This window comes from Cynoglossus semilaevis, chromosome 4 (assembly GCF_000523025.1).
Source record: "Cynoglossus semilaevis isolate Cse_v1.0 chromosome 4, Cse_v1.0, whole genome shotgun sequence".
Lineage (NCBI taxonomy): Eukaryota > Metazoa > Chordata > Actinopteri > Pleuronectiformes > Cynoglossidae > Cynoglossus > Cynoglossus semilaevis.
Window position 1 is genome coordinate 17,325,998 of NC_024310.1, and position 16,307 is coordinate 17,342,304.

Sequence of the window (16,307 nt, forward strand, 5' to 3'; positions counted from 1 at the left end):
GTGGGGGGGGGCGGGGGGGGGGGGGGGTTTAAATCCGGTAAATGGTGTCACCAGGCTAATTGGAGGCTAATTAAAGCCTGCTGCTCTGCTCCCATAAACCTGTCCACTACCTCTTTTCAGACTCGCTCTCATGCGGACTGTATCCAGTCGCGTGCATGTGACCCACACCACAGGATCCTTGACTGGGCTATAGCCCCAATGCACATTATGACACAATGGTTGAAGCTGTAGCTGAGCACAAAATTATAATATATTACATATGAAAAAGTTTTAAATGTTTAAAAAAGCAGGTTAGATAGGTAATTACAAAAGAAAATATTAAAAACATTTCAGCCTCCAGACCACAGGTGGTGGTAATGAGCTTAAAGATTGTTAGCCAGCCAGAAAAAGATGCGCAGGACACACCGACAGCTTGGCTGAGAGTGTAACTGTGACTGTGTTGTACAGTACTGTAAGTTGTGCTGCCATGAAAAAGTACTGTTTGAAAGAATCTAATTAACACATTTTTTTAAAACCCTTGTACCAAAAAAATTTACAAGAAAAATCCAAAAAACAATTGTGTCTGTGCTTGTGTTATGTTTATATGTAATAATTCATAAATCACATTATTATTCATTCTGCAAATATTAAAGCCAGAATAAAGGATAATATCAGAGCAGAAAAAAGTTCAGAGACGTACAAAGAAATTAAATGTGTACCTTGGCAAATCGGCAGAGGCGCAGTGCCTCCTCCCAGCGTGTAGAGGAGCTGTACTCATGGAGCACACCTGCGTAAGGAGGAATGCTGCTGTACACCAGGGAACCGTCTCCTTGACGTAACGTTGCTATGGTACCGACAAAGCTTAGTATGTGTGGGGATCGACTGAACTCACTTCAAAGACGGAGAGTGAACAGGTATTAGAATTAGACAAGAAATGAAGGAGTAAATGAAATCATTTTAATAAAAACAATGTTTATCTAAAACAATTCAGTTCTAGTAAAGGCCCTGACTGTACAACTGTATTGACAAGAATCTACTTCTTTAGGACCACATTTAATCTGGATGAGTTCATTATACAGTCCCAGTCCCAGTCGACCAATCAAATAATTTGTAAAACATCCATGTCTCTCCAGACCAATCAAATTAATTTGTAAAACATCCATGTCTCTCCATCTCCTCCGTGTCAGTTTAAACTCTTCTTCAGTGGTGTTTTCCATCAGAGAATTCTCCTATGATACCAGGTCACAACCTAACGCTTTGCCTGTTCTAAGAATAAACCTGAGTCCTTCCAAATGTTCTTTCAATTTAGCAAAAATAAAGACAACTCAGCAGGAGTTAGATCAAAGCCTGTTGAAAAGCATTCATACATTTAAACCTGGATGAAAAAGTGATGTTCGCTCTGATGTGAAAATGCTTAATATTTGAGGGTACAATAAAAACCTGATCAAATCAAAGGTCCCACAGCTCAACTCTAGACAAAGATATGATGATGAAACTGGTCAAAGCTGTTGGAGACACAGAGACCAGTCTGAACCGGTTTTAGTCATTTACATCAGACGACTTTGGCAATTATAACATCTGTCTGAAGACTTTCTGACTTGCACTTGTATTCTCAGCAAGACCTAAAGGAGCCACAGTGTGTCCTGCATGTATAAAAAAAAAGCATAAATAATACTATTTAGAGATGAGTGTAGCAGAGGAAGGTAGTTCTGATCCAGGACTGCCTGCATAGACGTGCAGGCGCTCTGCCTCAGCACCTCCTGCACTGGCTGAAGTTGTGGACATTTGGGCAGGAAGCATTGTGCAGGCTGACAGCTGCTGGCAACAAAGTGAGTCTTAAGCACTGTGTGTTGTACCTTTGGGAACGGACTGGAAGATTTGGGAAAAAAAGCTATTTCTATCGCTCTCTTTTCCTTTAACTGCTCTTCCATGGCTGCTTCAAATTCACATAAAAAAAAAGCTGTCTTAACAGATTCTGGACGCTTTGCTTTTCATATAGGGCCAAGGATGTCAAGCTGCTACATACAGTATATACATATATAAAATGTATATATATATAATTATATGTGTGTATATATATATATATATATATACACACACACAGTATTTATATATATAATTATATATACATATATATACACACTTTATATATATATAAACATATAATGTGAATCTTCAATTTACCTGCCGTCCTTAATGTACAGTGTTTTGGGAAGTAGTTCTTTGTCAGTGAACACCACACTGGGGTAACACCACACTGTGAACTGATTGTCCTGGATTCCACACAGGATGTTAGCAGCATCGTTCCAGGCCACGCTGTGAACCATGCTACCTGCACAGTACGGAAAAAGACATCAGTGCATTTTTATGTTTGTGAATAAAAAACGAGTCAGAGTAGTTCATGCAGGGTGGATTCTCTCTCATCCACGTCTCTCACCAATTTTGCAGATTTTGGCTTCTCGGCCAAGATGACGCACAGAGGTTATGTAAAGGTCATGGTTCTTATCTACCAGGGCAATCTTCCGTTCTGTGGACGGGCCACACTGGTCCAGAGCGATGTCTACCACCTCCATCTATACACACACACAGGTAAGGAGGGGAGAGTAAAATGAATGATGGAAGGAGGACAAAAGATCAGGATACGAAAATAAAAGGGGGAGAGCAGTTAGTACCGTGACCCAACAGCCTTTTGCCAAGTCAGTGTGTGTGTGTGTGTGTGTGTGTGTGTGTGTCTCAGAGCCAGCTGGCCTTCCTGCAGTGTCTTGGAGCTGTGGAATACTGGCAGAAAAAGTCCTGCTGACAAACAGGAACTACAGCTACCTCCACTTCTTTTTCTTCTCCTCTGATTTATTCCTTCTCTTTGTCTCTAATTCCCTCTCAGTTTGATCCCAGAGCCTTTCTCCTGTGCACTTTGCCTGCCTTTATTGTCTTCTCCCTGCACTATAATTTTAGCACGACTGTTTTTTTTATATTTTATTTTTAATGCAGAAAAGCTTAGAGTAGGCAAAATCATTTTCCAGAGTTTCATCCTGAACTTTTTTTTTAATCCAACCTCTTCCTACAATTTAGACTTTACAACGTACAATTTCAACCCAAAGGAATATACAATTATTACCATCATGATTATGTTACCTTTTATTACACCATGTGTATGTCTAAGATTCATTCTGGCTCTGGGTCAAATGAATAAACTCATCACGACATTAACTATCATTTTAGGGGTCACTTCAGAAAAAAAAAAAAAGTCATTCATAAAAAAATCCTAATAATGAAGACCAAGAAATGAATGATACTGTGCAGAGTTTCTCAAACAATGGTACGAGTCCCACCTATGGTATTTCTGCCATCTTACCCAGTTAGAATTGTGCGAGCTACTTCTTTCTGAAATGCTGTTGTATACCATTCTATACTGTAATCTCAGTTGCTGTGTGTGGGTGTAGGTCATTCAAATAAAAGGCAGGTCAGCTCGTCATTGTGGCTCATCATTGCACCGTTAGCTGATTAATATGCTAATAGAAACCATTCACACCTGTAGTTGACAATTAACCTAGTCCTGCATGTTTTCAGTGTGGGGGAAACCTGGAGAACTCATCAGTTGGCAGCAGGGATCACTCTCTCTAACGTGGTTTTCACTCCTGAATGGCTCCTCGCTCCTTTGGTCTTAATATTGTTATTACAATTGATGCAGACATGAATCTGGACCTCGGGCCTGATTCTGTGATGTCAGGGTGGACAGAGAGCAGGGGTCATATCGACCCGTCACTCTTCTGTCTCAGTAGCTGTTTTCCCACCAGCTTCATGGCCAAGGAGACTGTTTTCTTTGTGAGCCTTAATGACTGGAACTTCAACAGACTGGTCACTGGAGATCATATGATATACACCAAAGATCTGACCTACATTTCTTCACATGAGTCACCCAGTTGTATGGACATACTTGTGACAGGCCAACGGACTAGTTCCCACTCATCCATGATCCTGGGGGGACATGAGTTTGTTCAAGTTGGACTTTTTAACGGTTACTTCTCTGCCGTACTGAACTCTTTCTTCCTAAACATGCACAGTTGGCTGCAGACGACCCACTTACACTTGGTGCTGCTACTTTAGAAAGACTCTGATGAAGGATTACACACCTTGTGAGTCAGGGGCTTCCCATCACTGAGGACTTTCCCAGTCAGAGCATCAAACAACAGGATAACTGATGACAAAAGACAAAATATTTAGTTAAGTAACAATAAAAGTTCATGTTTACTGTAATGATGACTTTCTGTAGGCAGGTAAACGTCACTTCCGCTTCAGCTTTGTTGTTGTCTAACTTGACAGAGATGAAACGGTCCGATGTTGGTATGTGCTGATGTACCTAAACTACTTTTTGTTTTGTACATACAGCCTATAATAAAACTGTAGTTTAACTGGGAACTTTCATTTCCTTTTTTTTTTTCTGCTTTCGACTACACCCGGAGATTGCCCAGATCTCTACATTACACATGACAGTCACTCCCTCACCTTTTTCGTCACGTTTGTCCCGAACAGCGATAGTGTCATTACTGAGGGAGACACCTTGGGAATTGAGGACATCAGCTCTCATACCAGGGAACTTGGGGGAGGATATCAGCTGACCCTCGTAAGAGAACAGGTACAAGCCTGCTCCATCCACAAGCAGGAAGTGTCTGAATGGAGAGAGTTGTAAAGAGAGTGGATGAAAGAAAGCATTTTACTAAAGGTGCAATGTGAACGATTTAACAGCTTCTAGTGTTGAGGAAACATTTTTTAAACAAGCCATAATTGGTATTATAAAATGAAGTAAATTATAAAATATAGCTAACATTAGCAAATAAAATTTATAATTAAATTATAAAATATAGCTAACATTAGCTCTGGACTGTTGAAGCTATTGTTAGCTCTGGTGTCTGTACCAGGACTGTTGTAGCTAACGTTAGCTCTGGTGTCTGTATCAGGACTGTTGTAGCTAATGTTAGCTCTGGTGTCTGTACCAGGACTGTTGTAGCTAATGTTAGCTCTGGTGTCTTTGCTCACAGTGATGTATTTTTACGTTTAGTCTGTAGACTGACATCGGGAAGAATGTTTCAGCTAAATAAAAACCTTTTCTTTTTTTTTGACCGTAAACGGGTTATTTCATACAGTACACCTCTTTTGTTGAGGAACATTAAATAAATAAAATATTGTAAAATCAATGTACTTTTAATAGACAGTAAGTCTGTGTGAGAAGGGAGCAACAGTCAATGTGGTAGATGAAATCTAAAAACTAAAAGAATGAAGACATATCAATGTTTAATGAACTGCCATCAGCAGATAATTTAAACATACGCTGCTCATAAACCACATTAACTCACTCAGAAAAACTCAATTGTGATCACACAATGGCCAGTAATCCATTTAGTTTCCGCGCTGAGAGTCAGAGCCACTACACTGGAGTATTGCACAAGAGCTTCTCCATAATAATCTAATTACCCCAAGTGATTTCACTCTCAGCCTTATTGTATGACAGCGAAGGCTAAGCTACAGCGTGGCGCCTGTGTGTACATGTGAGTGTGTGCAGGGGTTGTGTGATTGCTGCTTGATGAGTGGTCAGTGCAGACTAATGAGGCATTAGGGAAGCTAACAGATGATCCAACAGCCTCTCTGGTTCTCGTTGCACTGCTACTCACTTCTCTGCCTGCTGGATGAGGCTCACCGTTCCCTCCTTCAGCTCAAAGATGAGAGGAGTGTTCCAGTTTTTCGTGCTGTCAAAAAATAAACCGCACGAAAAAGCTTTTAAACACAACAATCAGAACAAGAATCAGAAGTCAAATGTGTTTCATCATCCGAGAGCCACTTAAATTGTAGAAAAAAAGACCATGTGAGGAAAAGAGAAAGAGGTTCAGTTGACTCACTTGTAAACATAGCACTGGAGTGATGTGGCCACCACCAGGTGACCAAATGCCAGCGAGGCCTTGATGACTCGATCTCTAAACTCCAGAATGTCCACAGCGTCATTTGTTACATTTCTCACCTATGACACAGTAAAAACAGTAGAAGACAGGCAGTTGGGGTGAGTGGAAAAATGTTAAAATGAGAAAAAAAAACCATAAAATTAGTCAAATTCAAGTGTTTTTTATTCCATTACAGGAAGTGTTTAGCTTTTGTTTAGTTTTGGCTAAATACAACCTAATGCCAGGCTACACCACAAGTCTCTTGTGAATACTTGTGAGCTAACAAAAGGGAGACACTGGGTTCAATGACAGACGTTTAAACACAGACTGGCAGTGTGTTCACTGTGAGGGATTTAGGAGTGAATTTATTTTTAATATACACAGGAAACAGTCTTACAGTATATCCAAGTATACACAGGGCAAGTGTGGTCACAGGAGGACATTTTAACTGTTTGTGTGAGCAGCGGTCTTTACTCCTTTTTTCACCTGCATAGATAAATACTTCCTTCCAGATTTTTCTGCAGTCTGAATGAAAGACCCTTTTCCAGAGCCAGGTGAAAGGTGGGGTTATTTTTACAGCTTTACAAATCGTCCTCCTCTGCTCCCTTCGGCTGGCCAAATTTATATGCAACACAACCAAGAAAGAAAAAACATTCGACCGCAAGGTGGTAAATTTAGCTGGCTGATTCGCAAACCACTGGCAGATGTGCACGTTTTTAAACGGACTACCAGGAGGAGAGGGGGAGGAGGGAGACAGAAAAACGCCTGCGAGGCTGAAAATAAATGGGTGATGATCCAACTTTGTTTGGTTTACACAGACTGCTCCTGGTGAATGAGAAATGAGTGCACGAGTTGGCACATGTGCACGTGCAGAGACCTGTTTCTCTCTGAGTGTGCGTCCCTGTCCGTAAGTACAGTATAGAAGTGAGCGCACGTACGTCAGGGCGCGTTTGCCACATTTAAACACTACCCTGTGGTCTGAGTGAGTTTATGCTGTAGAGAATGGTGAAGTGAGGGCAGCAGCCAGACAAGCATGTCATTGTCACTGTGCACAACTACGCACTGGTTTACGGCAAGGGTCTTTATCCAAAAACAAAGCCGGAGAGGTGTTAGCTTCCTTACTAAGGCTGTTTGCTAATCTCTTCATAGGATTTCTAAGGCAGTGACATTCTATATCATCATTTCTGTGGCTATACCACAATAACAATGCTGCACAATGTTGATGATTTTCATTTATTCACCAATCCATCCATTATCTACTACTTCATCCTTTGCAGGGGCAACTAGCGGTGGGTGGAGTTACATCCTGGACAGTTTACCAATTCATTACAGGATCACAGAGAGACAAAGAACCATTCACACTCATATTCACACCGATGGTTAATTTTGAGTGAATAATTAACTTAATCCTGGAGGGGGCAACTACATACAGAGACTGGATACTGAACCAGCTTAAAATGAAAGTTCATGTTCACAAAACACATGTTGTATGTCTTGATGGACTTCACAACAACCTGTTTGGATGGTGAGCTGGGGGAGGATAGAAACTCAACATCTGAAAAGGTTAAGGAGTGTCACCAAGAGTGTCTGATTAACTCTATCTAACATGAACCCAGAGGATCAAGGTGACCAAATGACATGACGTACATAATGTTGATTGAATTCAGCTGTGATGATAAAGGTGTCACATGACAGTAGTTGATGTAATATGTCAAACGTGTATCATTACCAATATCTTCACTACCTGCATCGTTCTTCTCTTGGTCAGAGTGATCACAAAATTCTTCCACTCCCAGCGCTGCTCCACCACATGGGCAAAGATGACATGACCGTTACCACAGGCTCCTGCCAGCTGGGTGCCATCAGCAGACCAGGCTATGGTGAACACACTGCCAGTGTTTGGCTTCTCCAAGGCATAGGACCACTAGAGCGAGAGGCGAGGTGATGTGTGAAGAGAAAAGAGAGAGACAATATAGTTAATGGCTAAAGATATTAAACCAGATTCTTAAATAATCACCTGAACATTGCACAATAGTCACAGGCTTTAGACATTTTGAATACTCTTGGAGTCCAGTGTCAGGGGATCAGCAATACAATATTGGGAATAATACTGTGAACCAGTGAGTCTGAGGATAAACCAACTTAATCAAACACTTCTTTTGCCACAGATCCATGAATCTGTCAGTTTTTGTTCCTGGCTCACTTTTTTTGCTGAACTCAGGCAGACCTAGAGGCTCCCCAGAGAGTGGTGACATCATTATCACTACACATCAGTACAGCACTCCCTTCAAAATATTCTTAAAGATTGGTCACACCCAGCAAACCACCTGTTCCTCTTAGTGCCATCTGGTAGGAAATACAGATCTGTTAGTGCCAAAACCATCAGACTGGCTAGGATCTTTAACACTCACGCCATTTGGTTACTCAATAACTATAACTCAACTGTATTCCCTAAGAGCGTAGGACTACTGTTAGCAGTAACTTTCCTCCAGCCAAAATGCTTTACGTCTGCATTGTGTTTTCTTTTAAAAACGCCAATAAATCATTGAAAGTGATTTAACTTAAGGTAAGGTCTGCTCTCCTCACATGCTAGCAGATTTTTGTACTAACTAGCCCTGCTGGTGAAGACTTTGCCCAACTGGGAATTGTAGTTAAAATCTGGCAAAAATCTTCTTTCCTCATATTTCAGGAATGGAATCAAAAAGGAGGAAAAAAAACATTGAGTGTGTACACATGTGTATATCTGTGCCTGTACACATGTGCTAAAAAGACAGGGACTCAGTCAGTCAGTCAGTCACTGAGCTGTGATGACCTGTGAGAACTAAGACACACTGAAGTAGTGCCGGGCCCTGCCAAGTCCAGCACTCCTGGTCGTAAACATACGCTCTGCTATCCTCATCTATTACATACACAAGGGGCACGGGTGCGGGAGGGAAGGGGGAGGGTTTATATATGAGCCCCCCAAAACCAAAGCCAAAAGCTGATTAACAAGACCTCTCCCTACTTTTTATAAGAAAAGTTTTAAAAGAGGTAGAGTTTGAGTGGGTGGAGGAAAAAGACACAGAGGGAGACAAGAGTAACAGAAGGTTTTCTATCCTTTGTCCACTGTGCTGCGTCAGCCAGACTCTAAACTCACCCTTAATGTCAGTGTCAATATCTAGGACAACAACAGTTTACTCTTTTAACACAGTCTGTGTTTTATTGGTATAAAATTCTTGCAGTATAAAAACATTGGGTGGTACCGCTCAGTAAAACTCTATAAGAAAACAGGGACCAGCTCCAGGCTAATGATGAATCATGAGTCTATTGGCTGTAGGAGGAACAGCTGTTGATGAGTCTGAAAGTCTATACACTGGTGATCCATTAACATTTACTGGACAGTCGTGAGAAGAAACTGTGGGGGCTTCAACTTGTCTCCAGGGTCTTTTTAAAACGTTTCAAAGTCATTTCGCTAGTGTTCACTAAATGATTCAATTTCCCTGCACCTCTGACAACTACCAACTACTAACAAATGTATGTCCTTTTTGATCACAGGGGGGGGGGATTGTTGTTGCAACAGTTGCTCCTGTAGAGCATTTACAGAAAGGCAAAAGGTGTAACCAAGGATTAGAAATATGTAAAAATTTTAAAAAAAATTAAAAAAGAAGGCAAAAATAAGATATGGGGCGACCCTTGTAGATCCATATTCACCATTATATTCAGTGTCATGGTACTTTTACTACATGTAACAACAGTGTTGTTCACATAAATCCTGCCACTTTTTACACGTCATCTTGAACCATCACCTTGAAACTTTTTCTTGACCTTCCGTTTGCCTCAGGTGTAAGTGGCTGGCTGGTGGATCTGAACGAGGTGAGATGTTTTTTTTCCCATGGAGGGAGGTGGACTGTCACACAAATACACCCATTCACACAGTAAACTGCTTATAAGGGGAGAAAAATGCTAATGTTAGCCTAGCGCTGCCTGCGATGGAGAAACAAGTGTGGTGCATTTGGCCAAGTGCTGCGGTGAAGCAGCAAGAGAAAAGGCCTCAGTGTGTTCGCTGCTTCGTAGCCCAGCAGCTGTGGGATGTGAGGTGTGGTGATGTTTCCTCTTCATTCCCTTTGACAGGGCTAAAGGTAACAGACGGCAGCAGGCTACAGGTTACAGACCCGCTGCTTTGATCTCCGTCTGCCTCGTACACGCAGCACTCAGCTGGTTTTGGTCAGCCGCCTCCCTCCAGTAAATGTCATATCAAGCCCAAAATAGTCAAGGAAAAACAAGACCTACGGGCTGAAGAACAAGGTATAGTTTGTTTGAGTCTGATTGTTGACTATAAAACTTATTTTCTCCTTTTAATTATAGCTGTGCCAGGTTCGCACTTTTACTAGAATAACAACAACTTTATTTTTTAATTAAGAAAATAAAAGTAGGGTGCCTTCCATATAAAACTGAAATCTAAGATCCTATGGAACTTTTACAGGCACAAATACCAAAACATTATCTATGTTTTCAGCAAGAAGTGTAATTCTATTTGTGCAACATAAACATATTTAGAACAAGGGGAGCCTACTTTTGGTGTGTTTCGCTAATGTGTTAAACACAGAGGATTACTTTTCTTAAGAGTACTAAAAAAGCACAATGCTTTTTTAAAAATATTCTTTTAGACCGGCCTGCCTACAGTCCAGATCTATGTCTACCACCTTGTACAGTAACTTGTTTAGATTGAAAGTTAGCATTAAGTAGAATGACTACAGATTTTAGTCTTTTTCCAGAAGTACTGACTTCAAAAAAAAAAAAAATCTGATCCATCAAATCAGTCTTGAATGAAGAGGTGCATTTGCACGAGCTCCACAGCTGAGCAACGTGGGCCAGCGATTACACTGATGAGAAATTGCAAGTACTTTTTGGGCTAACATCTTGAGATGGCTCGCTCTGTGTTGAAGCACCCCTCCGAGACAGGGAAGGGGGGAGGTAGATGGAAGAGAGAAGGAGGGGTGAATAGATGGAGGGTAAGTGATGCAGGTGAATGTATACACCAGATTGTAATGAAGCAGGACATATGATATCAGCTCATGGAACACTGCTGGATCCACGCTTACCTAATGTTCTTAACACATTGAGCCATTTGACTCCTGGAGCCTGTGGGAGAGGGATTGGGTGATTGTGTGTGTGTGTGGGGGGGGGGGGGGGAAGCTGTCATGCAGTTTTTAGTGTGCATAGCCAAGGAAAAGCAGAGATAACACACATATAAGGTGTCAATTCAGTAAGTGTGTGTCTGTCAACACACACAATTAGGGGGTGTGTATTGGAAAGAATGTGGTGATACGATACAGATCAAAATATACGGACAACGATATAATATACTGTAATATAGTGCGATATTATATGCACGATATATTGAATTTTTTTTAAACATTTTAACATTAAAAACATTAAAAATCAATACGGTATTATGAAACGTAATACCCTAAAATTGTCCCTTTATTAAAATATAAATTGAACTTATGGGCTTGTATTAAAACTTAATACACACATTTCCTTACATGTTTACGTCTTTCATCAACCATTTGTTCTGAAAGGAGGTGAAAACTCTCTCAATACGTTTTCGGAAAGCTTATGTATGCATACACAAACACACTAAAAAGAGCAGTACAACTACGAATCGTGGGGGGCGTTGTTGTGCAGTATGGCTAATGTGCACCCATAAAAGGAACAGCAAGAGGAAGACAACTGTAGTTAAACAACAGAAATGACGGATCCAGGAAGAAAGAATCTCTGTCCACAGAGACCACCACGGTCGACATTGTTTGGACCTGTTTCTGAACACGAACAATATCATCACCTCTCCACTGTCGACATTGTTTGTTATTGTCTGAGAAACAGACATCGGCTCAGAAAATAACACTGCCCCCTAGCGGATGTATAGCGTACCAACTATGCTTAACGTTTGAAACAGAAGTACCTGGTTATATATGGGACGGAAGATGAATGAGACAACAGCATCTTTCCACTTTAGCAAACACACAACCTGCACACGTGCACATGAATACTTGAAACACACATCCCATCTATGTGCACACAGACTCTTTAAGAGCTCTTTAAGAGGAGTGTTTGCCCTCCTCCTCCCCCACATCCTCATCCTGCATTTCTCCACATATGTTTACCATTAACACTGGCAGGTGTTACAGGCCTGCCCCTTCTCTCTGCTGCTGCCCCGCAGCCGCAGCCAACAAGGGGGAGGCCTGCTAGGAGGTTACGTAAAAAGCTCAAGGAGAGGATATTTCTTTTCAGAGCAGCCTTAAAATATAGAACTTTTTAAATTTGACTGCAACTAAACAATTAAAAAACACCAAAGTCCTTCAAGGGCAGGGAGTTCTCAGTGACAGTGATGATTTTACATGGTAAATAAACAGGGTGGAGATAAGAATTGATCTTGCACAGTGAGCTTTTTATGCTGATATCATGAACAACTTGTTATACCAAGTCCAGAAGCTGTGCATTTGGACGCGCTGGTACTTTGGTGGCACATGTGCCTGGACTGTGGAGACATGGATTTTGTTTCAGCATCTCAGGTCTGATACTTGTGCTATCAGACAGCATCACCACGTAGTTGAAGCAGAACACAGTTGACATATAGAGTATCTTCTAATTACCTGCGTCTGTAAGCAGTGTTTAATAGATACAGCATACATGTGTTGTGGAGCCACAGTTTAACTCTCTCAAACTGTTTTGAAATGCTACGGGGGTGGGGGCGGCAGCACAGGGGAAGTTTACTCCAGACTTCAGTGGTGTACATAACTGACAAAACTGACAAAAACACTACGTTAAAAACTCACAAGTTATTAAATGCAAAATGTTAAAAAGTAGCTAATAATAATATAATACTATAATAATATAATAATAATAATAATTCAAGGAGAGGTAGAAAAATATTAGAAACAAAGTCAATGGGGAAAAACTGTAGTGTTCGTTTGTGTGTGTGTGTGTGTGTGTGTGTGTGACACTGGTTCACCCCTTCCCCCTTCTCCTTAAATGCACCACCTGAAACTCAGCTCTGGTCTTGACGGCCTGTGTTGAGAAGTGTGGGGGTTGGCAGGGGTGGAGCTCAGGCCAAGGAAAGGGTTAATGACACATGTCTGGACTAATGGCTCCCAGTGGAGCTATCTGCTGATTCAGCCCCATTACTTCACAAACATTAAATATGTCTGCCCTGACCCCTCCCTGCACCCCAACCCCAAAGCAAGTCAACAACGTACTAATCAGGAGGAGGACAGTGGAGTTGTAGAATCTTTGGGCTTTTCTAACTCTGACATTACTGTCACACAGAAGCAAGGATTTAGGAACAAATGAACATGTCCAGGAGTGTTGATGTTTATAACCTAAAACCTAAACTTTTTTTTAACTGACTCACCTCAAAAAAAAAAAAAAAAAACATAAAAAACCAAAGATCTCACAAGGATGGATTTAAAAAATATACAAATTATGAATAACTTTTGACTTTATTGACTACACTAAACATCTGCTCCTCATAAACACGGAGAGGATCGGACTTGACTTTAAAGTAGGGAGAGTTATGAGATGATTGGACTGTTGTTCAAAGACTGACCTGATTTCTATTATTATGTACAATGTGGACAAAACATGAAGTTGCTGCTGTTCTGACAGCCAGCATAAGTCTCCTTTCAAATAAGAGAAACAAAAACCAAATGTAATACAATCTGTAAATGTTTCACTAAGCACAGGCGACCTTCTGTACAGAAAGCGATGCTACACTGTCACCACATCATGTGACCGGGAATGTGACTGAAGCTGCACGTCTGCCACGCTGCAGTGTCAGGTCTGCTATGTCAACTTCTCTGTCAGCGAAAGGCACAAAAAGATGCAGGACAAACGAGCACAAATACTAAAAAAATTAAAACAACAACAAGAAAAACAAACACTGGTCTGGTGAGCAAAATAAATATGATCCAGCTCTACCACGGTTTTCATGACACTGCACAGTCTTCACTGTGACTATCTGACAGCTTGTTTATCATTGAAGTCAATGACTGATTGTCACCGAAGCCCCTCGGGTGGCAGCTAAACTCCACTCACTTCATTCTCTGCGAGTTTGTCACTGTGATAGTGGGAGTGGGTGGGAGCCAACCTAGTCCAGGGTTAACAGTCTTACATAAATCAGAACAGATGGCAGACTCTGTGTAAAGCCAGCTGGCTTCAGTTTGCCCGTGTGCAGGAGAGGACCTGGCAGTGCCGTACAGAGCGTAACTCCCTTCCCATAATAAAAACACAACACACATGTCCTAGTGTAATGGACATTAGCCATACACAGGCCAGTATCCATCTATAAACAGAGAGACACCGGGTGTATGTACGCATGGAGATGTTGACAGCAATCTGGTGTCGAACACATGACCTGTACATGGGTTTCAACAAAGGAGGAGTTTTGTGTGTGTGTGTGTGGGGGGGGGGAGCGAAGGGGGTGAGGTAGCTGGAGAGGGGGTCATCAGTCTTTCAAGAGATTAGGAGACCTTGTAAATGTCAGCTTGAACTCACCTCCTTCACAGGGGATTCAGAAAAAGTGATAAAAAGTGGATCGCAATCTAAGATATAGATATAAGATATAGTTATAATTCTACTTTTAGATGCTGGTCACTGTGACTAAACCTATTGTGCCATATACAGCTGCATGCATCAACATATGTCCCAACATATGATGTATATATATAAAGTATATTTCGTTTATGTGAACCAAGTGTGGACACTGCCGTGATAGAATATACTTCTCAGACAAACCAATCATTTATCCTTTAGTGTTTGTTTTCAATTTTCCTACAAAGGACTTTTGGTTTTTTAAAGAGTTGAAGATTTAAAAAAAAAAGAACTTTTTAGTTGGTTTAAATAATATATATATATATATATATATATATAATTTTAAATGAACCAGTGCCTGACGAATGATCAGGATGAAGGGGGAGGTGAGTTGACAGTGAAGCACAACAACAACCTTTACCACTGTATACATATAAGGCTTCTGTCAACATACATTTTAACACATACAGTACAGGTGCTTCAGGTGCTGACATTTATTTATGGCCCTTTAAATCCAAATAAAAATATTGTTTTCAAGAAATGCAAGGTCCAGGAGTAATACCTGGCCATATCTGACCAAAGAGGGAATGACTAAAAATACATTTGAGGTCAAGTGTGTGATAAGCTATGGAGTAACATCACAGTGTTGACATGCTGTGACAAGTAAACCTGCCAGCACCATTGTTTTGTTTATTATATATATATAATAAATATGTATATATATATATATATATACACACACATGTAACATATGTCCTCTGCTATAAGAAAACACACAATAACTGAAGCTATCGTAAAAGTCCATTTCTAAATATAGGCTTGTGAAAAAGAGCTCTGTTTTCAAATACCCACTTGGCTGCGCCAAAGAGATACAGAGAGGCTGAGTCTGGGAGGAGTGTGGAGTGGTACAAGTTGGAGCTTTGGCAGCACAGGGGGAAGAGTGAGTGAGGGAGAGAGAGGAAGGGAGGGAGGGAGGGAGAGGGGGCAGGAGTGAGAAAGGAGAGGAGAAGAGGAGAATAATGATCTACATATGGTTTCATGCTGGAGCCTCAACATAGTAACCATAGACACATGCTGGGGCCTCCTGGGACTCATCAGCAGGACACAGCTGTGCAGTGGACAGCAGAATTCTATTAGCACCAACTATTCACACATGTGCTCGCAAATACACGCGCGCACGTGCAAATGTACACGCACATAGAGGTAAGTTAGGTATTTCTGTGATTTGGCATGATAGAAACAACATAACAGATCAGTCTTCAACCCACTTCACCAGTCATACCTGAAAAAAAAAAATCCAGGTCTTAAAGCAGGATGAAAAAGAAAAAGAAAAACTGAAAGGAGCTTCTCTTAAGACCCCAAAATGTTTACATCTCTAAAGTTTTATCGCTGCTTCACTTTGGCCAGTCTGAGTAGAGTCACACATGTCCATAATCACTAGTTTCACAGAGCTTAAATTAAACACAGTCCTCCATAAAGCAATACAAACACACACATTAAGCTAAGTGCATGAGTGATGACAAGGCCATTAGTTATCTGTGGAGGTACACACATATACTTTATATAACAAGCTGCACTCAGTGCAAAACGAGTCGATACATTTGTCAATATCAAAGGGTTAAAACACGGATTTGTGTGCGCGCACGTGTGTGCCAAATATCATGCCAGGTCCAAACCAGCCTCGCTGTTGGTGCGCGCACCAGCAAAGGTTTCTGTGCCGTGTGTCCTTCAGTGGGCTGTTTCACTGAATCACACTCCTGCTCTTTATTTTCATTTAAGCTCACTTTCCCCGCTCTCTGCTCCCGTTACGTTTGCAGAGGTAGTAGA

The 16,307-nt window shown here is 41.1% G+C and overlaps 1 protein-coding gene across 1 annotated transcript in view; it reads right to left on the reverse strand.

The window, feature by feature from the left end:
• ift80 (intraflagellar transport 80 homolog (Chlamydomonas)) overlaps positions 1-16,307 on the reverse strand; it is a 31,399-nt gene that overhangs the window by 2,327 nt on the left and 12,765 nt on the right. Inside the window, exons 9-16 of the mRNA XM_008309720.3 lie at positions 7,654-7,833; positions 5,871-5,989; positions 5,646-5,720; positions 4,483-4,646; positions 4,110-4,174; positions 2,417-2,552; positions 2,164-2,311; positions 699-870 (exon numbers count right to left, since the gene is read on the reverse strand). Coding sequence (XP_008307942.1) covers positions 699-870; positions 2,164-2,311; positions 2,417-2,552; positions 4,110-4,174; positions 4,483-4,646; positions 5,646-5,720; positions 5,871-5,989; positions 7,654-7,833 — 1,059 coding nt within the window. The remainder of the gene's footprint in view (positions 1-698; positions 871-2,163; positions 2,312-2,416; positions 2,553-4,109; positions 4,175-4,482; positions 4,647-5,645; positions 5,721-5,870; positions 5,990-7,653; positions 7,834-16,307) is intronic.